The 25254-nt window shown below is 52.4% G+C and overlaps 1 protein-coding gene across 1 annotated transcript; it reads left to right on the top strand.

Moving 5' to 3' along the window:
• The first annotated feature begins 657 nt into the window (after nucleotides 1–657).
• Nucleotides 658–24667, top strand: VSX2 (visual system homeobox 2). The gene is made up of 5 exons (XM_050898341.1): nucleotides 658–1102; nucleotides 2408–2492; nucleotides 5382–5505; nucleotides 23078–23258; nucleotides 24336–24667. Exons 1-5 carry the CDS (start codon nucleotides 658–660, stop codon nucleotides 24665–24667), a joined length of 1167 nt encoding a protein of 388 aa, XP_050754298.1.
• Nucleotides 24668–25254: the final 587 nt, after the last annotated feature.

A 25254-nucleotide genomic window follows, 5' to 3' on the forward strand; every position in this document is an offset into this window, starting at 1 on the left:
TGTGCTCATGGGCAGGGGTGTCTAGAGAGTCCGAGCAGCTATTTCACCACCTCTGATGGCATGAAGCTGGATGTTTCTCCAAAATATTTGTATTGCTTCCAGCTTCCGGCTTCCAGCTCTACCCATTCAAGGAACACAGCTTGGCTTTAATCCTTAGGTTTCCTCCGTGCTCCTTATTTCCCTGCTGACCCGTATTTATCTCAGAATAGGGGATGAGCAAGAAAGCCGGGGACGCCGGCGTTTTTCCTACACGGCTGTTTTGCGCATCCCTCCTCGGGGACCGGTGCCCCGTGCCGTGCGCGGCCGGGCTGGAGCCGTGCTTATGAAAGCACGGATGCCTCCGTCCCCCCTAACCCCACCTCCCCCAGCACGGCTGGAGGCGAAGCGGGGCCGGGGCCTGCCCCGCCGGGGCGGCCCTTCTCGGCGCGGGGGCGGGCGGCGGCCCCAGCCCGCCGGCGGGCACCGGCCCCAGCCCGCCGAGCAGCGGCCCCGCCGCCGCCGGTGCCGGCTTTTTGGCATCCCTAATCGCGGCTGGCCCCTGTGATTGGCTGCGCGGCTCTGACCCCGCTCGGGCTCCCGGCTGGGCGGATAAAAGGGGCCTGAGCCGGGGGCTCCCAGGCATTCCCGGAGTGGGCACCAGGGACCGCCGGCCGCAGCATGACGGGCAAAACGGGCGCGGCGCTAGCCCCCAGCCTGCCCGGTAAGCCCAAACCCGACGGCGCGGCCGCCGCCCCCGCCGCCCCGCCGCCGCCGCCGCCTCCGCCGCCCCCCGCGGCGGGGGCCAAGCCCAGCTCCGGGCCCACCCCTCCCCGCTGCACCGGCTTCGGCATCCAGGAGATCCTGGGCTTGAACAAGGAGCCGCCGTCGCACCCTCGGGCCGCCCTGGACTCGCTGCCCGCCGGGCACCTGCTGGCGGCCCGCTCCGTGCTCAGCCCCGCCGGGGTGGGCGGCGTGGGCATGGGGCTGCTGGGGGCCGGCGGCATCCCCGGCTTCTACACCCAGCCCACCTTCCTGGAGGTGCTCTCCGACCCCCAGAGCGTCCACCTGCAGCCCCTGGCCCGGGCCCCCGGGCAGCTGGACAGCAGCCAGACGGCCAGCTCAGGTAGGCACGTCCCCCGCCCCCGGGGACCCCGCCGGGCCCCGCCAGCGCCTCTGCCCGCCCTCGGCAGCCGCCGGCACCCGGCGCCCCAGCGGAAGGCCCCGTGCCCGGCGGCGGGAAGGCGATTTCGTTTCGGTCCCGAGGAGGTGGAGAAGGGCGGGCGGGCGGGATCGTATTCCCCCCCCGTCCGGGGCTGCGGCCGCGGTGTGATGGCGCGGCCGGGGGCGCCCGGCCCGGGGATGCGCGGAGCGCCGGCGGAGCGGTCCCTCCGCGGCCCCGGCGGCCCCAACTCGTTGCCGGGGAATTAGGGGCCGCTCGGCATCCCTTTCCTAGACGGCAGCAGCCGTCCGCAACCCTGCCCGCAGGCCCCGCTCCCTGGCCGTCTCAGGTCCCCCTGGAGCGGGAGGCAGCAGCGCCCGGCCCCGGCCCCGGGGGCAACCCCCAGCCTCCTCCCGGGAGCGGCCGGAGCCGTCTGACGCGGTGTCGGGCCCGGGCGGTGCCCGCAGCACGGCCCGCCGGGCAGCGCGGCACCGGGGCCGCGCGGGTGGCGGAGCGCCGCGGGCAGGAACGGGGCCGGAGCGCGGCTGGAGCGCGGGGCCAGCCCCGGCCGCCGCGGGGCACAGCGACGCGCATCGAAATGCGGGTCCCGGTTCCGTCCCCCGGCTGCTCCTTCGGGGCAAAGGCGGTCCCGCCCTGCCCTTAACACCCCCCGGCCGGGGCACCCCCTGGGGAGCGGGGGGTCCGCGGACAGACACCAGCTCTTCCCGGGATTTTTTATTTTTTTTTTTTTCCTGGTAGCTCCATAAACCTCAATTTTTCCCTCCCCGCTCCGGTGTTTCTGTGGGGAAGTCCGGGATCCCCGGGCTGGGGCAGGTGGCCGCGGGTGCCCGGCCGCGGGGAGGGGGCTGCAGCTCCCCCATTTTCCTACGGTTTTGTTGTGCTTGCCGGGCTCTGCATTTTAGCGGCGAGACACCAGCAGCCCCAGCAAACGACTCCGGGGGAGAGAGGGGAGAGCGAGAGCCCGGTCCCAGCCGGGAGCCTTCCCCGGCGGGGGCGGATCGCCCCAGGACGCCCTGACCGGGACTGGCACCGGGACCGGGAGCAGTGCCGGGGCCGGGGCCGGGGCCGGGGCTGGGGCCGCGCCGGGCTGGAGGGAGCGGCCAGCGGCGGGCCCCGTCCGCGGCGCGATCGCAACGAAACCTTCGGCTGGAGCCGCCGGAGGAAGCGAAGCCGCCGGGCCCGGCCCTGCCGGGGGGTCCCCGGCGGGGAGGGAGCCCCAGCCCACGGCCGCTGCCTGTCTCTCCGCAGATTCCGAGGATGTCTCCTCCAGCGACCGGAAAATGTCCAAATCCTCCCTAAACCAGAGCAAGAAACGAAAGAAGAGGCGGCACAGGTAAGCGAGCGGCCGCCACCCCGCCGGCTCCTGCCGCCCCCCTCCCCCGGGCACCGGACACCGGCAGCGCCGAGCCCCGCCGCCCCGGTGGGGCCGACCCGCTCCCGCCCCGCTCCGGCACGGAGCAAAATATCCCTGCCGGCACCGGCCGCCGGAGAGCCCCGGCGCCCCTGCAGCTTCTCCCCCGGGCCCTTTCCTTTTTTCTTTCTCCCCGTCCAAAATAAATCGGATTTGGGGCCGTGCCTTTAGGGAGTCGGGGGATCAGCCACAGGTGTCATTTTATTTAATTTTTCTGGCTGCGGATCCAGGTATCCCGAGCCCCAAACCCGAGCAGCCCGTGAGCATCTGGGCGGGATGCGGTTCCCGGGTGTTCAGGGGGAAAAACATCATCAACCTGTCCGAAACTGAAGCAGTTAAATAATCAAAACCGTTCCCTGCTCCGCATATAGCAATCTTAATATTGGCTATCAGCAAGGGACAATTTCTATCAATGATTCAAATATTTTATTACTTATAAATAAATGTTTTGCCAATAAATAGTTGGGAATCAGACACAGGCTGCAGAGAAGCTGAAGAAGGCTGGAGAATTGGTTAAGGAAACGAAGATCCACTTTGGGAGATCCGGAGGGGATTTGATTTCCCCTTGGGAACGGTCAGGGTAATAGACTTTGCCTGTCTTCTCCCACAGTTAAAATGGAGTTGGATTGTCTGCGCCTTATAAACAGAAACGAAAACTCCCGTGCTGGGTTCTGGCATTGCTGTGGCTGGAGAGTCAGGACAAAGGAAGGCCAGACACCATCCACCGAGGGTGATTTAGGAATAATTAAATCAATCCTGCCACGATGCAGGAAGGGTGGATTAAAAGATGCCCCAGTGAAAGCTTAGCAGGATGCAGGGTGGAAGGAGACCGACTATCCCAGGAGACATCCTGCTATGCGTGCAACAGGAGGCTTGGTCTGGAGGGCTCATCCCAAACCCAGGGTCCCTCCCCAGGCAAATGGTCCCAGTTTGGGTGCTCTGGAGTAAATACGGGTTCGTTTTCTTTGTGGACCAGACAGGGCTGGGTGAAAACACAGCAGGGGCTAGTGTACAGGTCGCAGTCTGGATGGGAGAGAGGAAACGAAATTCAGATGTTTTATTTTCAGTTCTAGACAGAAATAGACGTGCAACATTTAGCTGTAGTTGTATATTCTGTACTAAATGGTTAAGACCTCTAGTTGTACCAAGAAAGGGCTGGAAGGAGACAGGCCAATAGTCTGCAAATAGCTGCAGCATAGAAACACCAAAAGGCATAGTGGATTGTGTATTGCAGAAGGGACAGGGGCTACCCAGGGATGAGAGCTAAAAGGGGAAAACTTCAGCTGAATGTCAGGCAAAACCCTCCCGCCGGTGAGCCTTGCTGGGCTTCAGCGCTCTCGTCGGAGGAGGATGGAGGGGAATGCTTGAAATCTAAACTGGATCAAAATTGGAATAATTTTTCCTGTGGTCCCAGAGAGAGAAAATACACGAGTTAATGTGCCTCTGCTGTCCCTAGAGTTCACAGATTTGTCGGAGCTGAAGGAAAACTGTTTGAAAAGAGAATGGATTTAGGAGTGAATTTAAAGAAAGGTCTGATTGCAGGCAAGTCCCTTGCATTTGCATGCTGCTTTTGTTAGTAATGTTATCGATCTGGTGGAATCCTTTCGATTCTGAATAGCGGAGGATATTTCTGAGATTTTCTGTTTATGCTCTCTGGAATTGTAGGGCTTTTCTGAAATTCGGATGTATTTTAGCAAAAGACTTTTTTTTCCTCTTTCCTTCCCCATTCTAGGAGCTACACGTTTCTTAGTTTGGTAATATATTTATACATTTACTTTGAACAAAGGCTGCAATTTGTTGTTGGGGTTTTTTTTTGCCATCGGAGTGTTGTTAGTTTTTATAAAAAATTGTGTTTTGTGTGCCGGGGGGGGTTGGAGGGTGGGAGTTTTAACCCTCGGGGGAGTGGAAGTGGTCTGAGACCTCTCATCCATCCCCTGGAGAGGGGCTTTCATCCGTCTCGGCTTTCCAGCTGCTGATTTTTCAATCTGGTTGTCCCGAGCTGAGAACTGTCTGCGCAGAGGCGGGTTGGGCTGCTGCCCGCCCAAGGCGGTCCAGGAGGATTTCCAGAGGATAATGGGGTAATGCAAACTGGCAGGGAGCAGCTAATGGGATATCGGAGTGGAAGCAACCAGGGTAAAGGCAGAGGAAGGGAGCTGGCAGTGGCTTTTGTGGGGAAGGACTGGTGAAAAGCAGTGGGGAGCAGAGTGGATAAAACCTTTGGAGGATTCAGCTGAGGACCGGGGCTCCAGGGGAGGATTATTTGCTTGTGGAGATTGAAGAGGCTAAGGACCAGCAGCTGGGGAAGGGCTCAGCACCTCTCCAGACGGGGTGCTGAGGGGATGCTGCTTTATGTCAGTGTGACTATCAAAGGGTTAAGAAACCTCTGGATGCAAGAAGAGGAGGGGGGTGGTTTTAAGCCAGGCCATGGGTGGGTGCGCTGTTGTAGAGGGGGTGAGGGATAGGGACACCCCCAGGATCCTCACAAGAGGCAGCAGAGTCTGAGATGTAAGAGCAGCTGCCACCGCTGCTGGTTGCAGGTGCTCGCTGCTGGGGAGGGACCGTCTCCAGAGGCAAGTCCCTGAAAGGGAAGGTGATTTGTAACTGTTTAAAGCGCTGTCTTCTGGCATTTTCTGGTTCTCCTTTCACCCTGGCATCTGACCTTTTGTGCAAAGAAACACAGGAGATGGAGGAAGAGCCATGTGTTAGCAGGTTACCCAGGTTTCTGTAGCTTCTGTGTCCATTTCTCTGACTCTTCATCATCTTTGCTGCTGCTTCTTATGTTTTTTGATCAAAGAGTTTTACTCCCTTCAGGACAATCTTCACATCCTATCAACTGGAGGAGCTGGAAAAGGCCTTCAACGAGGCCCACTATCCTGACGTATATGCTAGAGAGATGTTGGCCATGAAAACAGAGTTGCCAGAAGACAGGATACAGGTAATCATATCTCACAGATCCCCTTCTCCTCCTCCTCTCAGCCATGTTCATCCCTCCCTGAAGAAAAGGTAGCGGCATCGGAAGGCTGACATTGCTCTGAATAAACCTCCCCAGGCTGTCCACTCCCCTGCTGTCGATGGGTAGGCAGCCAGATCAGCTGTTCTTGGCAGATTTGTATTTGGTGTTTGTATGTCGACATGTGCTGTATGTGGCATGTTGTGCCGGTGATTCCAGGTGTCTGTAACAGAGGGAATCCTAAATCATTGAAGAGGAACTGGTGTGCAAGGAAAGACCGCAGCATTTCGAGGTCTTGGTGGTATAGGCAAAAAGACAGCCTCCCAGAGACCGGGTCTGGGTGGGCAGTGTGGGAGGGAAAGAGCTCATCTCTGCTCCTTTGGGCACAGGAGGATGCACAGGGATGTCATAGGCAGCTAGTACCGCTGTGGGTAGGACCACAGTGTGGGAATGATGGGTGAGTCCCAGTGAGGTGTTTGCACCATCTCTGCACTTGCACTGCATTTGCCTCCTCAAGTGAAGCTTCCCTGAAAGTTTCTGGGGATATTTTTTTGTTAATGGTTTTTAGTGTTTGGGGTTTAGTTGCATGCCAGTCCTGTTGTGCCACTGTGAGGAGGCAGAATGAGGCTGTGTGGAGTATTGTCACTGTGTGGTGAATCCTCCGGCGGTAAGGTGCAGCCTGAGCTGCAGGGCTGTGCCAGCACCAGCCTTTGGCGTGCGTGGCAGCCAGTATGCAAGCAATCATTACAGCCCAAAAAGCCGGAGAAGACTTACAGCTGCTGTGTACAGCGTGGGAGGCACGTGTGCTTGGATAGACCAAACATGATGTTCACAGGGGTGGACTCCAGCAGCTTCTGCTGCCTCCCTCCTCCCCGTGCCCTGCTCCTACCAGGTTGCTGGACAAAGCACAGGGCTGTAATGGCCAAACCTTGAACCCATTTTTGCTGGTGCAGGTGATGTTTCTTGGCTGGGTGGGGGTTAAACTGGCTCGGTCCCCTGCACAGTGGCAGTGGCTGCCTCTGTGGCTGCTGCATAGCAGTTTCTACAAGAGGCATTGGCCTGAGTGCCATGTGGTGTTGGGAGGGTCCTGGTTTCCCTGGTTCCTCCTTCTGCTTGGTCCCTCATGCAAGCCTAGCACCCGCCGATCTGTTCCTTCAGCCTGTGCTCTTTGCTAAAGAGACGGCCCAGAAGGCTGCTCCCTCGTGAGTTTGGAAGGTAGCTCAGAGGGCACTTAGCAAGATAACGCTGATGCTGGAAGCTGCTGAGGCATGACCCTGTGCAGGGACAGGGAGATCCTCCCAAAGTGCAGCCCTTTTTCCCTCAGTCCTGAGCCCCCCCTCACTGCCCTCATTCTTGTGCTCAATCACCAAGAGTGACATTTTTATAAAAGCAAGTTGTGCTTCTTATCCTGTTGTGCTGGCAGGACTCCTGCTGACCTAACAGCTTGTAGATAACCGGCATGCTGACAGGATTTCCACCGGTCTTCAGAAATAATGGCCCATCATCTGAAATCCTACCTGACGCATTAGGATTTTGCTCTGAGCAACAAGCCCTGATGCTTTACCTCTAGAGAGAGTGAGCTGGATGGAGGGCCACTTCTCCACTTGTGACCCTGTAGGACATCAAGTCAAGAGGGGAGAGACTTGTCAGGAGTTTAGTGTTGCCTGCACTCACCATCTGATGCTGGGCTGGAAAGAAGATCCTTTGATTTCCCATGAAGGGCCTTTTCAAGGAAGAGGTTCAACTAGTGGCACAGTATATGTTGAACTGCAGAGGCACCATTTCTCTGGCCAGAGCTGAGGGCCTTCACTATGGGTGAGGCAGAGGGAGATATACTATGGCAGACAGTACAGAGCTGGACACTGCATGTACTGCTTCAGCATCTGGAGCATCCTTCTAGTGCTGAGACTCGGTGTTTTATCTGATTTGGCAGTGAAATAGTGGCTAACGTATCTTAGCTGTCACTGACTTGCTGCCAGCATGCCATTCTGCAGCTGGCTAGTGAACAACTGCCTACTCTTCCTGTACTGCAGAGTTTTTAAACCTAGGAGTGCTCCTTTCTGTGACCCCTCTGCCCTAGAGATCAGGTTAGACTTCGACAGCAGAAGCACCCCATGGTGTGGCTGTTCTGAATATCAGGTGTTGCTAATGGCACATGTATTCCGGGAGACAGTGCTTGTGAGTAACGCTTTTGCTCATCATGAAAGGGGAAATCATGAGAAACAGCAGAATTTCTGTGGCATCTGTTGTGTGAGAGCATGAGCACCCTGCCAGGGTGAGCATCAGGGTCACGTAGGAGTCCCGAGCACCGCTGATCTTTCCAATGGGTCAGCACCCGATTGTGCCTTAACACATGTTCTATGAAGTTTCCTGGTCCATACTTTTTGTGTGTCACAAGCCATGACAAGATGATTCCCAACCTTGGTCATGCTTCTTGATATTTCAGCTCATGTTCCTTTTCAACCCCTTTTGTATGAGCCTAATTCCTTCCCCCTTGTTATGATGTTCACACTCTTTAAATAAATCTATTTCTTCTCCTGGCTGTCACTTTTGGTTTTCATCATCGCTTAAGCAAGCTGTGAAGATCTTTTCTTAAATCATTCTTCATAAATCACACGCTAGTCTCTTAATCATGTGGTTGTTCTTCTGTGAAGCCCATCCTGCCTGTCAGTCTTCCTGGAGGTAGGGGACCACATGCCTACAGCTGCACACTGGGTTTGTTCATACCAGTTCAGCTGGACTTCTGAGTCCTTGCAGAAACAGCCTCGGATTAGCACTGGTCTACTTGCTTCCATATTTATTTCTTTCTATTTGTCTAATTCAGTCACTTCAAGCTTTTTTTAGACAGATTTTCTTTTATCCTCAAGATTTTCCCTTCAGTGTTCTGGGTTTCATGTGGCATTTTACTAACTTGAGCTAACAAGCATAATAATGGCCCTACCAGCTCTGACACTGGCAAGAGGTAGATGTTAGAGAAAAGTATGAGAGCAGGGCAGCTGTCTAGTGATACTTACTGAGTACTTTGACAGCCTCCTGGGATTTTGAACACATGTAAATATCTTAATATCCCGCAGCAAGAAGTTCTGCAGCAGAACTGCATGAGAGAAGTAAATCTTGCTTTGAATCTATTAGCATCATTTAATGCCCTTTGCAACAGACAGCTGACAATGAATCTTTGTTCCCTTCTTCATAATATTTATAGTTTCATGTCATCGTATTTTTTTTTCCTTGCATGAGTTTCTAACTGCTCAAGGGAGCTCTATATTTTTGCATTTTCATTGTACCTTGCAGTTCATCCCATCTTTCAACATTGTTCTCTCCCTCTTGTAGGTCATTAGTGGAAGTGTTTTCTAAGATTGTTGTGAGCATCACATGCTGTGGACTTTCACAGCATTTCATGTGGTTTCCCACTGGATCCATACCTAAGAGTGGTATCTACCCCTTATTTTCATTCACGGAATTATTTCTCAGGAGGTAGTAGTCAAAGAGAAAGTAAATCACCTATGAAATTCAATATGCAAGGGAAATTCAAAGAGTACAATTGAGAGAATGATATGTAGGAACTGCTTGCATGTAAAACCTTCAGCGGAACACTACAAATAGCCATCAGAGGCCAAGAAAGTTATTGGTTTGAGAGAACATTGAATTCAGGAAAAAATATTCAAATCCTCCATTTAAAGAGAAGATGAACATGCATTTTTTTTCAAAGCAGCACTCTTTCACATTGCATGCATCTTCCTTCCGTATTGAGCTGGCTGCTCCTGGAACAAACATGAGCATCCTTCCGTTGGGCAACGTGGGAAAAGAATTTAGTTTTCCTAGTGAGACACTTTGCACAAGTCAGACCAGATGTCACTGTGGCCATTTTGCAAGAGACTTGAAAAAGACTACGTTAATCAATGTATTTGAAAGAATATTCAGAAGAGTTGAAGTGCTGCTGTTAGAATAAACCCAGACCATTCGGTAAAATCTGGGTGAGGTAAGTAGATTCCTGCGGGGAAGTATATCCTTAATAGACAACTTGAAGTATTCAAAATGGCCTCAAGCTGAGAAGTATTCTGACACCTGACTTAAATCAGTGTGTTTCTCATAACAGATACTCTTAAGTGTAATGTGTAGATTTTAGATAAGTTATCCCTATTGAATTTAGTAATAAGTGACAGTTCCAAACTTTAAACACCAGTATCTACAATATTAAAGCTCAGTAACAATTTGATTTGGGATTATTGAAATGACTGTGTATGTTTGTCATTACAGTATGTCTCCTACTGATCAAACAAATCGATTAATCAGTTCAGTATTTCCAAAAAATAAGATCCTGACTGCCATTGTGGGGACACCAGATTCACCTTTTAAGGGAACTAATCAATTAAAAAAGAGAATAAAAGTGCTAAAAATTGTCAGTTCTTGTTGTTAATGATTGTATGGTAATTACGTGGATGAAGAATTTTGGGACAAATAAAATTGCTCACGTAAGCAAAAGGAACCCCAAGGAGACGCTGGTGCCCTGTGTGAGGAGTGGGGGTTGTCTCTGTATCCAGCAAGCTTTGTCGGGCAGCTAAGAGGTCAATTTTGGCTAAAAACAAAACAAAGCCAACTAAAACTCTAATTGAAAATGTATTGGTTTAGCTGCTATCAGATTAACACATTTCAGTATCACTGTGTAGCCCTTTAGGAGTTGAATGGGGATGGAGGAATTAGGAGGGGCGGTCATTTGGAGGGAAGCATTTGTACCAAGAGTATTTTTCCAGAACAAGACGCTTACCTTGCTTCAGTTTTGCAAAAATGTTCTGTATTTAGAGGTGAACGTAATTTGGAAAGGCCTGAGGAACCTGTATTGCACGGAGCAGGAGCTCAGGAGTGAACCTATGGGGTCCCCTCAAGAAACATGATAGAAAGCGTGAAGGAAAAATGAGCTTTATGCAGCATTAGTAGCCCTGGCTTCTCCCCCTCCTGCCAGCTTTTCCTGCTTGCTGCAGAGTGTTGAATTGTAGTCCTAATCCCACAGTGTAAGTGTGGAATGGGGATGATTGCTCCATGCAGTTTCTGACCTTTCCTGAATCTGTGCCTGGAATGGCCGCCAAGGGATTTCTTAGTGCTGCAGAAAGTAGTGGTAGTGTTGGTTTTTCTAAGCTTATGCTTGTCGCTGTTACTCTCAATAAGCGAGGACTTGTCTATTCCTGCTAAAACTTTGAGTGACTCTCACACTTAGAAGAGAGAAAGGCCAGCATGAGGCACAGTGCCAGCAGGTTCCCACCTGTATCTCTATACAGCATGTTCACGGAGATCATGTAGCTGGAGGGAAAGTACCAGAGCAGCTAGGGTGGTTGGAGGTAGATTACCAAGGTGATGGAGAAGCTGAAAGTGTTGCTGCTGTGTGAGTCAACCATTTCAATGTCTTAATTTTTTTTAAGATCCCTGCAAGCCCTGCAAGAAGTTAATAATTAAATAGAGCTGAGCAGCTAGTGCTGGCTACCTTTGACAATAATTCCTGAGCGCTGGGGCAAGCCACAGCACTGTGATACCAGATAAGTGTCATTAACTTCCTCTATGCTTTTAGAAATGTAGGAAGTGTACAAGTGAGAGTAATAAAACTAATCAAACTTACTGGCTTGGTGAGAATATTATTATGAGTGTTTCTTGTGGCGTATGGTGCATCTCTGCCTCCATGTCTTTAATTGGTATGTGAGGAGTTCATCCACTTTGCTGCCTCTTCAATAACATGCTTGTTTAGTTGATCTAAATTCATATTCATTTCCATTTTTCAATTAAGAGTTGTTTAATTTGGCCCTTTCTGTAATGGAGTGTTTTCATTACCCTTTATCTATGGCCCGTTTTCAGTCCATGTGCTAGAACTTCGTTTACAAGTTAATTACCAGAGCTGCAAACAGAAGGGCTGGGTGATGGGCAAGAGCAGGGGCCCAGGCAAGCTTTCCTGAAGGATTACTGTCTGAAAAGTCTTAGACCACATGCTTTTGGACAGAGGAAGAAAATGTGGCAGGAGACAGGAAGGAAAATGGAGGGCCGGGAACATCTCTTCAGCTTACTGTGAAGTGGGGACTCTCCTGCTTGTTGCGAGACCATGCAGGTTACCTGCCCAGCTTGTGGGATTTACCCTGCTACAGCTGGGGCTGTAGGTGCAGTTTAAAAGGTGTTTTTTAGTGCAGAGATGGAGGTATAGAGTTATGAATATTTTGTATACCCAGGTACTGCTTTATCCCTCTACGTTCAGTCCCTGAGTTGCTTCAGCCACTGACCAATTTTCTAAATGGGACAGAAACGCAAATAAAACCAAACTTGCCTGTCCTTGCATTCTGCTGTGTTCCTTGCAAGATGTTTAAGGCTGTCACAGCATAAGGGACGGCGTGGTTTTGGTGTGCTCCTCCACAGTATTGGGAGGGAAATGGGGCTTTGCAGTGACAGCGCTGTCCTTGTTCTCTCCATGGTTTGGGGAGACCATCACTGGGGGTCAGATACCTTCAAGTGTTGGGGCACTTAAGCTCCCTGTGAGAGGAAAGACAGGCAGGCAACAAAATATGCCGTAGCCCATTGCTGTGGAGGGTCTTGGCAAGGACTTTCCCCATTGTGGCCAGGACAATGAGGAATGGCTCTGCAGGCTTAATGCCAGGCTGTGACAGCTCAGACTGTCTTCCCTGAATTTATCCCCGTTTTCTTAACAACAGTAATTTAAGGGTAACACTTCTCTGAGTTAGCCTAGGCACTGTGGTTCCTCGATCACTTAAGCTCTTCTGGAAACGCTACCCTAAATCTGTGTGCTGGGAACACTTGCATTCACTCCTTTTAATGATGAACTTTCTTTGCTCTGCTATGATACTGCTGCAGTTTTCCACAACTGACTTTTAAAAAAATAATTGGGCAGCCCAGCAAGTTCAATAGTTAATTCCCCTCCAGCCTTAGGATGCCTGACAGAGGGACCAGCTGATGTTTGTGTGTTCAGGTTTTCCTTTAATGACCCTTTATCATAAAGTTTTCCTCCTTTCCTGACTTTGAATAGAGATTTTTTTAACAGTTCAATAACACAGGCACTTTAGAGACACGGTTAATTTACTCTCCCCTTTATTTCTTAATGGATCTATTTTTCTCTGTGCTGTTTATCTTTTACCCTGATAGATCTCAACAAGTTCTTCTCATTCTTCTCTGGCAGCACGAACCTCCTCTGCCTTTTCATTGTCCTTCTTTGTGGGTGTTCCGTGAGCCAGGTTTTGCACAGGCCTGTGCAGAAATATAAAAAAACCCTATCATCTGCCTCATGCACCAAGCTGTTGAGAAGCCTAGTCCTCAACAGACATACAGATGACCCTATCTCCTTACGTGCGAGGCTGGCAGGTCCTTCTGTGGAGCAGAAAAGACAAACTGAGTTGGAAAACAAACTGTCGCTACAATATCCCACAGCAAAGGTGGCTTCCAGAGATCACCTTCATCAGAGGCTGTGAGAAAGCATTAGGCGCTCTTCTGTCCACTCTGAGCAGCACTGCCCTCAGAGCAGCAAAAGATGTTCAGTTTAGGACCTGCCTGGTGTGAGAAGCACAGTTTTTTCCCTGCTTTCTGTTTCAGTGGGTTTCTGTTAGGCTCCCAACTGTCTGACCAAAGGCAGAGCTGAAACTTTGGCTGGTAGTTATTAGAGCTTTCAGCTGCAGCTTTCTCTCCAAATTCATAGCAAGGGAATGCAAGTGAAGCATTGCTTATACCCGGTCACCTTCCTGTGACTTATATAAAGGCCCATGGCATGCATGTTGCACATTCATAAACACGGGGATCATGTCCCCTCCGTGGTCTAGAAGTAACGTACTGACTGACTCCTGCCTGGGGGTTGGAGCTGACCTACCACAATGTGGATAAGCAGCAGCACTTTGCCAGGCTGGGTTAGCCCGTACCTGTGTTGTTCAGCCAGGCCAGTGCAGCCAGGCTGCCCACCCATGCCTCTGGGAAGCTCTGGCTCACGTGCAGCTGCGGGGTCCGCAGGGTATGCCACTGGGGGAAATACCTTCTCATCTGTGCTACCCTTTCCTCTCTAAAGGCACTGTTTGGCTCACCCAGAGGAGGCTGAACTGTGAGTGTTGTTGGGAAGCAACCCCTTGGAAGGATCTAGCCAACCCATCTATGTAAACGTACATGATGAGTATCCGTGCCGGTCACTGCACTTAGCCAGATGTGCTGGTGATGTCCAGATAACTCCAAGATAACTTGTTTTTATGTCCATCAGGTGTTTCTGATATCTCTAGGTCCCTTCGTATCTTTGGTTTCACTGCCATCCTTCCAACTCGGAGTCCCCCAAGACTGTCACTGCAGCATCCTGCCATTTGTTAGTTGATTGGATCAACTTGTTGAGCTTATATGATGACCGTGACTGAGATCAAGGCTTCGGTGGCTAAGTGACAACTGAGGGAGGGTCTCTACCTGGGAGATCTTAGCTGGGGTGGACTAAGCATGGGGGATACCTGGGAATGTCCTGGTGAGCTCGGATGTGCTGCCCTGGTGCGAGCAGCATCCATGAGCAGGTTGAGCATTACCAGCTCTGTAGGTCACACCATTAGCTGTGCTGTGCACTAGCCCGAGCTGACAATGTTGGCTGCAGGTGTCAGTGGCACAGCAGCCCCCAGTGCCTGGAGCACAAGCCTTCTGCAGCTGCAAGGTGTCATGTGAAAACTCCTGGAGTTGTGAATTACCCAAAGAAGGTTAAGGGTACACAGAGCTGAGGAATATGTAGAGCCAGGAGCAGACACGTGGTAGGAGTAGAGCGCTGAAGGGCCACCCCAGTGCAGCCAACGTAACTGCCAGTCCTGACGTCTTGGGTGGTGGTCAGGGGACAGACCGCTGTTCTGGCCTGCTCTTTCACTCTGGTGGTCTTACTCCTTCCTCAGATTCAAGAGAGCGTGGTGAAGGATTTGCTGAGGTTGGGTGATTAGATATCTCTTATTGCATGAGGCAAGGAATTGCAAACACCGTCCTTACCGTGTATCTTCCTAAGGGGAGATTGTAAATGACTGCAACTTTCTCCTTTTGGTGCTCAGTTCAAGCTGCTGCATGGAAACTTATTACAATGTGTTACAACGTTTTACAACACATAACACGTTTCCGTGGATATCTTCCAGCTAATGATTCAAGACACCAAGAGTACCCATGCATTGGTGAGCCCGCGCTGTAGCCCTCAGGGGACTTTGCGGGCTGTCCCCATGCACGCAGGGATGGGCTTGAGCCTTATCTATCTCAGGAAACGGTGGGCACCAGGTAGTGCTGCAGACACCATCTCCTGCTGGTGCACAGCCGCTGGCTCCTACATTTTTTTCTGGAGAAGGCCAGAGCGCACCTTTGCCCTTTGCTCTCTGTGTACTGGTAAAGGAAACGGCAACATACAGCTGCTTCTGGCATGCACGGGGCAGCCCCAGAGCACAGGCAGCACTCCACAGCCTCTGAGGAAGGCTGGCGTCCCAAGCTCTGATTTTTGTGCCCATTGAAAGGCATCATGGGATGTGACATTTCTCCTCTGACTGCCCTGACTCGCCTTGCTCTAGCATGACGGTGATAATCTGGTGTGTCCCCGCGTGTTCACAGAGTGCATTGCATATGGATGTTTATGAAGACCTATGCTAAGGTTTCCTCTGTGCCAGAGGACCTGCAGAGCAGTGTTAGTGGGGGAAAAGGAGGCAAAATGAAATTATACAGGCAGGATAGCCGCTTGGTTAATGGAGCCAGGCATTGTGAGCACCCAAAGGATGGATGTGCAGTATCACCCTTTGTGGCAATGACAAATGTCTCCCTGAGTTTGTGTGGACTCGGATGATGGGCGCACTCTTGCCAGCTTTCCTGCGACTATCATGCACCCATGACCCTGATGTTTTTCCTGTTTTTCAATCAGTGTGTTAGGAAAAGAGGAATTCGGATGTTTATCTGCCATGTCCCAGCATCTGGCAGCCTATATGGAGCTGTAGCTCCAGCTAAGCTGCTGGTCAGCTGGCATCATGGTCTGGCCATGATGAAGTCAATGTCTCAGGGATGCATTTGCTGTGCAGATGTGTTGCACAGATCGAGTGTGTGCTGAACCGTTGATCTCACTGTACCTAGCATGCACATCGTGTGCACACTTGGTTTTCTTTGGGGAAGATGGGAGCCCTGCACCTGATGAAGAAGTTCTCCACTTTTTGACGGTTACAACAAGTGAGAAAACATGTCACCACATGAGGTGGCAAGGCCAGGTGAAAACCCCAGATTTGCCAAGGCGACACAGTTTAAGATGTGTTCCCTGGTCAAGAGGGATTCAGATAAATTGCAACAAGTAGCTATACGTGGCCCACATAGTGCTTTTAAGAGCAGGATTTGGAGGCAGGCCTGGCCTGCAGGACTGGTGGCATGGTAATAGCATGTACATTTTTCTGGGTGCCGTACTGAGCCCATACTCAATGTGTGCCCTATGCTAGTTTAGCTTAGAGGAGACCCAAGCTTGGATGAACCATCATGTCTTTGCTCGAGAGGGATGAGTACCATTTCACAGCTCATCGTAGTACGTCTGGTTGGACCTGTTAGCCAAGTGGGTCGGACACAACTCCAGCTATTACCAGGAAGGGCTCTTGCCATGCTGCATACAGGAATTGCTCTTTCTAATGTCAGCTCAGAAAGCTCTTTCCCAGTGTTTAGTAAGAGGAGGGATGATGAGTCCTGCGATCAGCCATGCAGCCCATGTGCAACCTTTACTGCTCTCATTTAACTTCATACCCACTTTACACCAGCCATAGAAACTGATGTCACCATAAACAGTGCCAATAATTTTGACATTACATTTGAAAAGACAGCGATAAACCATTTCCAGGCTTACACAAGTGGTGCAGTCTCCACCAGCAGACTGGGGACAGGAAGCTTTCCTGGGGTGATCGCTACAGGGGAGGGATTCGGGGAAGCCCCACGAACTGGTCAGACTTTACACTCTTGTGGCAATTCATTATAAAGCCCCAGGGCCTGTGAGTGCGGATGGGGACATGCTCTGAGGAAGACTGAGGCCATTCTTTGCAGTCTTCACATCCTCAGCCTGAACCCAGCCAGGGCCACTGGCCCTGTCCAATACGAGGGTGAGGACATCGCTATTTTTTCAGAGGAGGTTTTCATTTTGACTCCTCTCATTGTAGAGTCTTGGGTTGGAAAGGAAGAAGGTAGAAAGGGAGGTGTGTAGTTGTCAGGATGAACTTGAGTGCTGGGATGGCAGCAGGGCCCCAGGCGTGGAGGTGAGCTGGAGGTGTTCTCTGGCCTGCAGCTGGACCCACCAAAGGGCTTCAAGTGGAGAAGTGACAGGTATGCCGCTGGGCATGATTTTAGGAGCAGTGTTCTGCTGTGAGGGGGATAGCGGGCCTGACGAGGTTTTTCTAGTCCAGGAGAGAGGAAACCAGTATGCAGGCAGAGGTGTGAAGAGCTTGCACTGAGAAACAGAGCTTCTCTGTGCCAATGCTTTGCTGTGCATACAGTGAGGTGACAGGATCAGTCCGCAGCAGCGTGGTGGGGAAAGGGATATAAGCAACTACAGGGTGTTGGTGTAGATGGCTGGATGTTTCCCATGGCAGTAAATGCCACAGAGGGAAGAGATCTGGTGGATGAACATGAGAAGTTCAGCTTCTCCACAGTTCAGCCTGAGGTGGCTGGATCCCTGGGAGAAGAGCGTGGTACTGGATGGACATGAGTGTGTTGGGTCAGAAAGCCACCAGCACCATCACGTCAGGTGGGACGATGACAGCGGATTACAACCCAAGGCAACATCACAGGAGAAGTCCAGAAAGCTCCCAGGCTGCCTGGCTGGGCAGGACAGGGTTTCTCTGCTGTGTCCTCACTTGAAGAGCTCAGCATCAGAAATGGCTTCTTTGCAGGGATTGTACAGAGCGACAGTTCGTCTCCCCAAAGCTGAAGGTTTGCACCAGGGGAATTGTCAGAGAGCGAAGAAGATACGCCTGTTAGTCCACGAGCGGGGGAGATGGTCTCAGCGTTGCTGCTGGGGGGACTGGACATTTTGTCCTTTGCCTTAGTTGCTGGTTTGCCAACAGCCGTGTGCGGCTGCTCCCTGCAGCCTGGCAAAGGCATGTGCTGGTGGGGCAAGTGCTGGTGTGTCTGTGTGTCTGTGTCTGTGTGTCCGTGCATGTGTGGACGTGCATTTGCTTGTGGCCATCTAGTGGACATTTCAGCATGCACTGCTTTGGGCTGGGACCATCTGCTCCATAAAGCTTGTTACTTGAAAGACCCCTGTTGAAATGCTATGTCAAAGGCAGTATGTGAGATTTAGTGAAGCAAAAATTCCCCATTATCTAGCCTGGAATTTTCCTTTAAGAGATGAGGAATGCTTGGGCAGGGAAAATAACATTTTTTTATTAGAAAGACAAAAAAGGCCACTACCAATTCTCCTGTCTGTGTGCCCCAGCTTGGAAAGTAGCAGCCAAGAAAATGAGTGTAACCAGTGAAAATTTTAGGTTGAAACAATACAAAACCAATACACAGTAACACCCTAGATGCCTTAAAATATCCCTTTGCTAATTCAGATTCCTGGCTCATGGCCAACCTTGGGGAGATTTCTCTCTAGCAGACAATGTTTCAGGAGCTGATTAGGTAAACAAACTAATTAATATGATGAATGCGGATAACAAGGACACATTGAGTCTCATGTCCCTTTGCAAAATGAGAGATTCCTCCTACTACAATTTGCTCTTCTGCATCATCAATAATCTGAAGAAATATCGGTCATAATTTGTGATTCAGAGGAGGAAACTGGCAAGAATAACCTTGCCAGTCTTGACTCCGAAATGCTGCAACCCTGCAGTTGGGCACAGAGTGCCTCAACTTTTACTGCTTTGGGCAGTGGGCACTGAGGGTGAGAATTAGATGATGATTAAGGTTAGAAACATCCCCATTCATAAGGCTTTGCAATACTGCTGATTTTGGTAAGGGGGCCTAAGAAGAACAGGCATGTGGAACAAGGATCCGGGAGGTGACACCGAAGGTGCTGGCATTTGCTGCTATCTTGGTTCATAGGCTGTGGCTGCTCTTGTAGAAGACAGTGTCAGTGTGATATGCCCGGTGGGGTTAGAGAGTGTGTGATGCTCAGCTGTGACCAAATGATAGGGACTGCGTTGATGGACAGATCCTCTCTGAGCGAGGTGTTATGTTACCACCCTCTATTTGCCTGCTTCATATTGAGAGCAGGATTTGCAAGGTGATAGGTTTTGGTCTTGCAGCTTTTCTATGCCTAGAGGACCAAACCCCATGGATATGGAAGAGCCTGCAGTTTCTGCAGGGTGTGCAGGCATACCCAACTTGCAGCGTGCAGTGGGCAGTGAGCAGTGAGCATCCTCTTATCCTGCTGCCGGTGCACGGAGAGTGTCTGGCAGCCTTGTCAGAGGCATGCTTGGCTGCTGCCCCCAGCTTGGCCACTGCCCCCAGCTTGGCCGCGACAGTGACCATCCCAGGTCCAGCCCTTGGTGTGCCAAGGGCGGCACTTGTGGAGCCTCAGGAGCAGCCCAGGAGAGGGCTTTGGGCTGCTAAACAGCAAACATGCATGCATGGGCTGAACTTAGATGCTAACACATCTGGTGGATAGCAAGACAAACTTGTCCTCTTTACTCTGTTGTCCATTTTTTGAGGATAGGGTTCCTGGAACAAGCTTCCCATGTTTCACAGAGGGTGCTTATGTGACAATAAAAAGATGTAAATCATCTTGAGATGTAGCACATTTGTCCAAAAGACACCTCTGCGCATCAGATATTGCGATAGATTTGCACAAACATCTGACGTGCTTCAGTCTAAAATTAATCAGGGGTTTTCACCACTGCTCGTGAAGTGTGGAAGCACAAACACAATCTTTTCACCATACCCTGGGCTGTGCAATGGAGAACCAGATGAAAGCAAGTGAGAAGGAAGGTGCGTGGTACACAGCCACGTCAATAAAGCATTTCACAAAGCTGAGCCGATCCATGTGATGGGAAGGGGCAAGAGGAAATGTGGACAAACCTAAACATTGCTTGAAGCAGACTGAATTTTACAGAGCCGGAGGAAGTTACAGAGTAGCTATCTCCAAGCAAAGACAACAAGCAGCCAAAGAAGACACAGAATACCAAAATCGCGAGTAAATGTAAGTGTAAGGGTGAAGACCTCTCCAGAAGAAGTGAGGTGCCAATAATAAATAACTGCATATTTGGAAGTTGTGGCTGATGTACCAACACAGCCGAAAATACCTCAGAATTACTAAAACTAGTGCGTAATTCAGCTCAGAATCAAGGCACAGGAAAATTTTGGTAACATGTCAAGAAATTTGAAGAAAGCAGTGAGATCTTCTCCCAGAAGAAAGTCCCACTGATGGAGCCATCTGAATGAGGGCAAAATCCCGAGAACAGGCCACGAGGAATAGTTCTGCTGATCTGAAATGGCGTGGGGGCTGCCAGTGCTGTGCTGGAGCTCTTCCCTCCGTGCTCCTCAGGACAGGCTTGTGGCAGAGGTCCTGGGCTGGGGTCTGATCCCAGCAATATTCAGTATTGAGCACCATTGGTTTCACTCGACTCCATGCCTGAGATGAAGATATGGCTCCTGGTATTAAAGCAAGATGGTCAGTCCTCCCGATTTCTGTTCTGCTAGAAATTCTTGGATTTCAAGCTTTCCTTTTTCCTAGTCAAAACCAAGAGGAAATTCCCATGAAATGACAAAAATTGGTTTGGGAAATCTCAGAATGATCTTACTGAGGTGTTGATGTAATTTTGATTTTCCCATTTGGCTTTAAAGCATAGATTTTGCATGTCTTAGGCGGCCGAGATTAAAATACAGCATTCAGAAGAAAGCCATAGATAATTTTGATTACACTTCCACTGGCCGGATGCAGTTTTTCCTGTGCGATTGAATCAGCATTTTTTGATTGAAAATCTTCCACCAGCTCTAGTCAAAATTGGGCTGCCAGCTGGCAAAGCTTCTGCTGGTTCCAGCATTTGTGTGGCCCTGCCGTGGGAAAGGGGATGCTCCAGGGCAGCAGGTTTAGTGGCAGCGGGCAGTGCTGGGGCAGGCTGAGACCTGGCCAGAGAGAAGGGCAGGGGAGGATGAGGCATGGGGGCAGATGTTTGGGGCATCAAGGCAGGAGGGAGGGGAAAGGGAGAGGTGGTAAAAGCATCAGTGAAGAGGTACCTGGATAAAAGAGGATTGAGGAGAGTTTAAAAAGTTGCCCACTTGGTACTTGATGGAAAAACCCGTTCCTGGCTGAGATCCCAGGTGTGGCAACTGGTGACAAAAATAGCTGTGCAGAGCCAAGCCCTGCAAGCCGCTCTGGGTACATGGAAAGGTGTCACTGCAGCCCCAAAGCATGGCAGATTTGCAGGCACCAGCCCTTGGATTGTGCAGGAATTTCTCCCTGAATCCAAGGGAGATAGAGAGGAGCTCTGCGGCGAGGGACGTAACTGTACTGGTTTATCCAGGGCAGAACAGGCAGCATCCCTCTCCTGGCCCTGGTGGGTCGAGCTGCCCCCTCGCAGCATGGAGGTGTGAGGGGTCGCTGCCCTGCCGCCCCGGTCTGGTGGGTGAGAAGGAACCACAGGGGTTTGTGCTGAGGTTGGAGAGGGAGTGAGCCAGTCCCCTCCAGCTCTGCCCTCTGGGCTCTGGGAGCAGGAGGAGCGTGTGGCCTCGAGTGAGAGACCCTGCCAGCATCCTGCTGACTGCAGGACCGAGCAACCCCGTGTGTCACGCAGGCATGGAGGAGCAGGCGGAGGGAGGAAGCTGTGCACTCCTGAGGGTCCTTGCTCAGGCCCCGGTGGATTCGCAGCCATCCATGGTCCAGGGGTTACATATCGGCAGTACGAAAGTGTAATTCAGACTGTTTATCATGCAGAGAAGGTGATGTGTGGTGAAGCAGCCTGGCTGTAAAATCCCCTCTGACATGCACAGAGTGTCTTCTGCTGGGAGAAGCTGGGATCACAGCTGCTGGGACCACCACCCCACCCACCCTGCAGAGCTCCCTGCCGGGCGAGGCTGGCCAGGCTCCCAGGATCAGCGAAGGCTGGCTGTCACCAGTGCTAGCAAGCCACCCACCTACCCTGCAGCTCTGTCCCTGTAAGGTTTTGGTGCTGAGCAGTTCGTCTCTGTGCACGTAGAAGAGGTGAGCTTGCCTTGCCAGCTGAGAGCAGGACATCAGTCCGTGGCGTCAGTCTCGTGGTCCCTACGGCAGAGCTGGGGGTCTGCCCCAGTCCCCCAGTGCTCCCCACTGCAACCTGAGCTCCCCCATGGCTACAGGCGGTGGGGACAAGAGAGGGTTAAGCTGTCAGCTCTGTAATGTTAAACAGGTGTCAAAGGCACCTCCATATATCTGCAGATTGAAATCAAATTCTTTGCAGTATAAAAAGATAAATTACCCAGGCGATTCCCGCCTCATCCCACTCATCAGGCCAGCGCCAGACGGCAAGCAATTTTTTTTTTTAATGTGCTAACGACCTAATCAAGCAATCAAGTTGGAGAAGATTGCGGAGTGACCCCGAGCATCCATCTGCCAGCGAGACCCCGCCATTCATTTCCATTCTGCTGTGTACTTTCCGGGAAAGGGAGGGGAAAAAAAAGAAAAGAAAAAAAAATCCTAAACAAATTAACACCCAATTTTCTGTGAGTCTAATTAGTTAAATGAGGAGGTGTTTGGGGTGTCCGCAGGGAGGGAGGGGCTGCCTCTCCGAGAGGGGCCTGGTAACTCCATGGCATTAATTAGCGCAGGTCAATGGCGTGGTTCCCTGGGGACCAGCTGCTTTAATTTCCCGTGATATTTCAGTGCCTGAGGCCCATCGATTCAAACTGAAATTAACTTATTTTTCAATCAGGCCTGGGCTGCCCCTGGGGCTGACTCTTCCTTTGCCTCCTTCTGAATAGACCTCAAGCAATTTTTCATCTAAAGCTGATGCCTCTGCTCGGCGGGAAGGGAGGGGAGCTGGGGAGGGAGGAGGGCGAGGGAGACAAGAGGAATGGAAATCGGAGAGAGCTCTAATAGATTTCTGCGAGCATTCCCCCCCCACCCCCCATCGCTGCCCGCCTCTCTGCTCGCTGCCCCCCAGGTCACAGCTCAGAGATTATTCTGCCAATTTTCTGAGAAGATGAGGGGCTTTTCAAACTGGGAATTCAGGGTGAAGCACACAGATCAGCTTCCCCCTTCTCCTGCCTCTCCCGAGCATCCGCCCCCATCCCAGCCCTCCCTGCAGGCACTGCTACCCACAGCCCTGTGCTGCAGCTCAGACACCCAGTAAATAATGAAAGAAAATCCCAGGCCTAAGAGCCAAAAGCCGCTAGAAAAAGACACTGCGATGGCAAATTAATTACATCCTGCGGCGAGGGATGGGACCTGCTCTCACGCTTGGCCCTTGCCACTCCTGCAAGGGAGGGAGGGAGAGAGACCCGGCGGCTGCTGCATGGGGTAAGAGGTTGCAGTGCTTTCGGGATGAGCATCCACGCGTCAGCCTTCATCCCGCTGCACAAGCACGCGTGTGTTCCCATGTGGGAAGGGGACAGACACACCTTCTCCCCGCAAAAAACCCATGTCTCTCCTTGTCGCCCGCCCCAGGTTTGGTTCCAGAACCGCCGGGCCAAATGGCGGAAGAGGGAGAAGTGCTGGGGCAGGAGCAGCGTGATGGCTGAGTACGGGCTTTACGGTGCCATGGTGCGTCACTCCATCCCACTGCCTGAGTCCATCCTCAAGTCTGCCAAGGATGGCATCATGGAGTCCTGTGCCCCTTGGCTCCTGGGTAAGAGAGCAGCCGCCTTCGTGGGGGATGGCGAGTGGGTCGAGACGAAGCGGGAGGATGCGAGGAAGAAACTGGAGTCATGTCGAAAACGTGGGTGGAGGGCGGCAGGGCGAGGTTCCCCCGCCCCGCTGCCCTCCACCCCGCCATCCCCCAGTGGCCCTGTCAATAGGGTCTGACTGCTCATCCCAAATCCCTGCTGGTCCTTGGATCCTGACCTGCAGGATCTGGCCGGGGCAGGAATTTGCCCCCCATGCTTAGGCTGGTGTTAGCCTTTGATTCTGTGGTGTGAGCATCCCTCGTGCCCAGCCCTGGAGCAGGGGCTCCAACGCTTGCCCAAGGCAGGAGGTCATGCTGGTCTGAATCCCACAGCCCTGTGAGGCTGTGTGGGGTGCCGGGACGCCCAAATGCACTCTCCTTGCCCCTAGTCCCAGAGGGAACACGCTGCTGCCTCCTCCTGCTCTCGGCACCTGGGGGAGCTGCATTTCTGCCTGGTTTCGCTTGGTTTTCTGTGCAGACACGGAGGTAGCAGCTACCCTACCACACTCCTGCTCTTTGCTTCCTGCTTTCTGACCTTTCAGGCTGGTTCTGCCCCAAAACTAGTGTCTGGTATCTTGATGACGGGCTGTCCTGTCCTTCTGTCTGTGTGAAACTGAGAGAGGCAGAGGGGTGGGTTGTGTGAAGGGTGGGTTGATACAGGAATAGGCAATGGGGGATCTCTCCCCCCAGCCTCGGTGAAGCTCGGATAACTGTGCTGCTGTCTGAGACCCTCGTCCCCATGCGGGGACAAGTTAGCTTTAGGTTCATAGAGAGAAATGAAGGGGAGAATAATTGTAGGCCTTTGGGGGCAGCCCCGAGGCCATGGATGCCAGGGCCGGGCTGCCCAAGCAGGCAGCTGCCTTGCCTGGGCTGCCCTCGCGCGGGGGCCAGAGTGAGCGGCTCGCCATAACTGCTGCGTGAAGCGAGGGTTTCTGCTTTTCCTTAATTCTGGCCTCTCTTTATCTTTGCTGTTTTCAGTTCAAGATGGCTTTCCCATGCCCAGGCGCTTTTCTAAACCCGAATACCAACAATTCTTTTTAGGGATGCACAAAAAGTCTCTGGAGGCAGCGGCTGAGGCGGGGAGGAAGACGGAAGTGGAGCGCCAGGCCCTGCCCAAGCTTGACAAAGGTGACAAGGAAGAGAGGGGCCCGGATCCCAAAACCACCATTTCCCAGGAGGAACTGAGAGAAAACAGCATTGCTGCCCTCAGGGCCAAAGCTCAGGAGCACAGCACCAAAGTCCTGGGGACCATTGCTGGGGACACCCCAGCCCCGGGCAGGAAGCCGGAGACAGGGGAGGAGGCAGCAGCGGCAGAGGATGAGAGACAGACGGAGAAGCTGAACTCGTCGCAGAAGGAGGAGAAGCTGATCTAGGGGAGGGAAGAGGCGGCTGAAGCCAGCCCCGACAGACACTGTGTCCTCCAGGGGCAGTGTTCCCCTCGGACTGCCAGGCCCCCCCAGCTGCCCCTGCCTGGAAAGCGGGGCCTCGGTCTCTGCGTTTGGGGCTGCCTGGCAGGGGTGCCCCCCACCTGCTCCCCTCGAGCGTACCCCTGCCCCTCGCTCCTCTGCCCCGCCAGGCCTTCCTCACCCCCTCACCCCTTCCTTTTGGGGGACGAGGAAGTGTCCCATCATCGTCGCCACCTGAGAGGACACCGAGGCTCTGGGTCTCTCTGGCCTTGCAACCAGCTCTGGGGCTCTCTCCTCCTGCTCCAGCCCCAGACCCCATCTGACATCTTGGGGCAAGCCTGTCCCCTGCCGCCATGCCCCTCCTTGGTGCACGTCTCTCCCCAGTGCTGCCTGGGCCCCTTCCCCTGGTGCCCCATCCTGCCATGACCCAGGCAGACCCACCACTTTCCCCTGGCCATCACCTCTGCCTCTGGCCCAGGCCACAGCGGGACAAGCCCATGGCAGTGTTTGCATGAAATGGCGACTCTCCGTCCAGGGTGGTTTGCACCTTCCAC

The sequence above is a fragment of the Gymnogyps californianus genome, chromosome 5 (genome assembly GCF_018139145.2).
Source record: "Gymnogyps californianus isolate 813 chromosome 5, ASM1813914v2, whole genome shotgun sequence".
Taxonomy (NCBI): domain Eukaryota; kingdom Metazoa; phylum Chordata; class Aves; order Accipitriformes; family Cathartidae; genus Gymnogyps; species Gymnogyps californianus.

Coding starts and splice junctions, on each gene's coding strand:
- VSX2 (XM_050898341.1), top strand. CDS start 658: ATGACGGGCAAAACGGGCGCGGCGCTAGCCCCCAGCCTGCCCGGTAAG. Junction 1,103..2,407: donor CAGCCAGACGGCCAGCTCAG/GTAGGCACGTCC, acceptor GTCTCTCCGCAG/ATTCCGAGGATGTCTCCTCC. Junction 5,506..23,077: donor TGCCAGAAGACAGGATACAG/GTAATCATATCT, acceptor CGCCCGCCCCAG/GTTTGGTTCCAGAACCGCCG.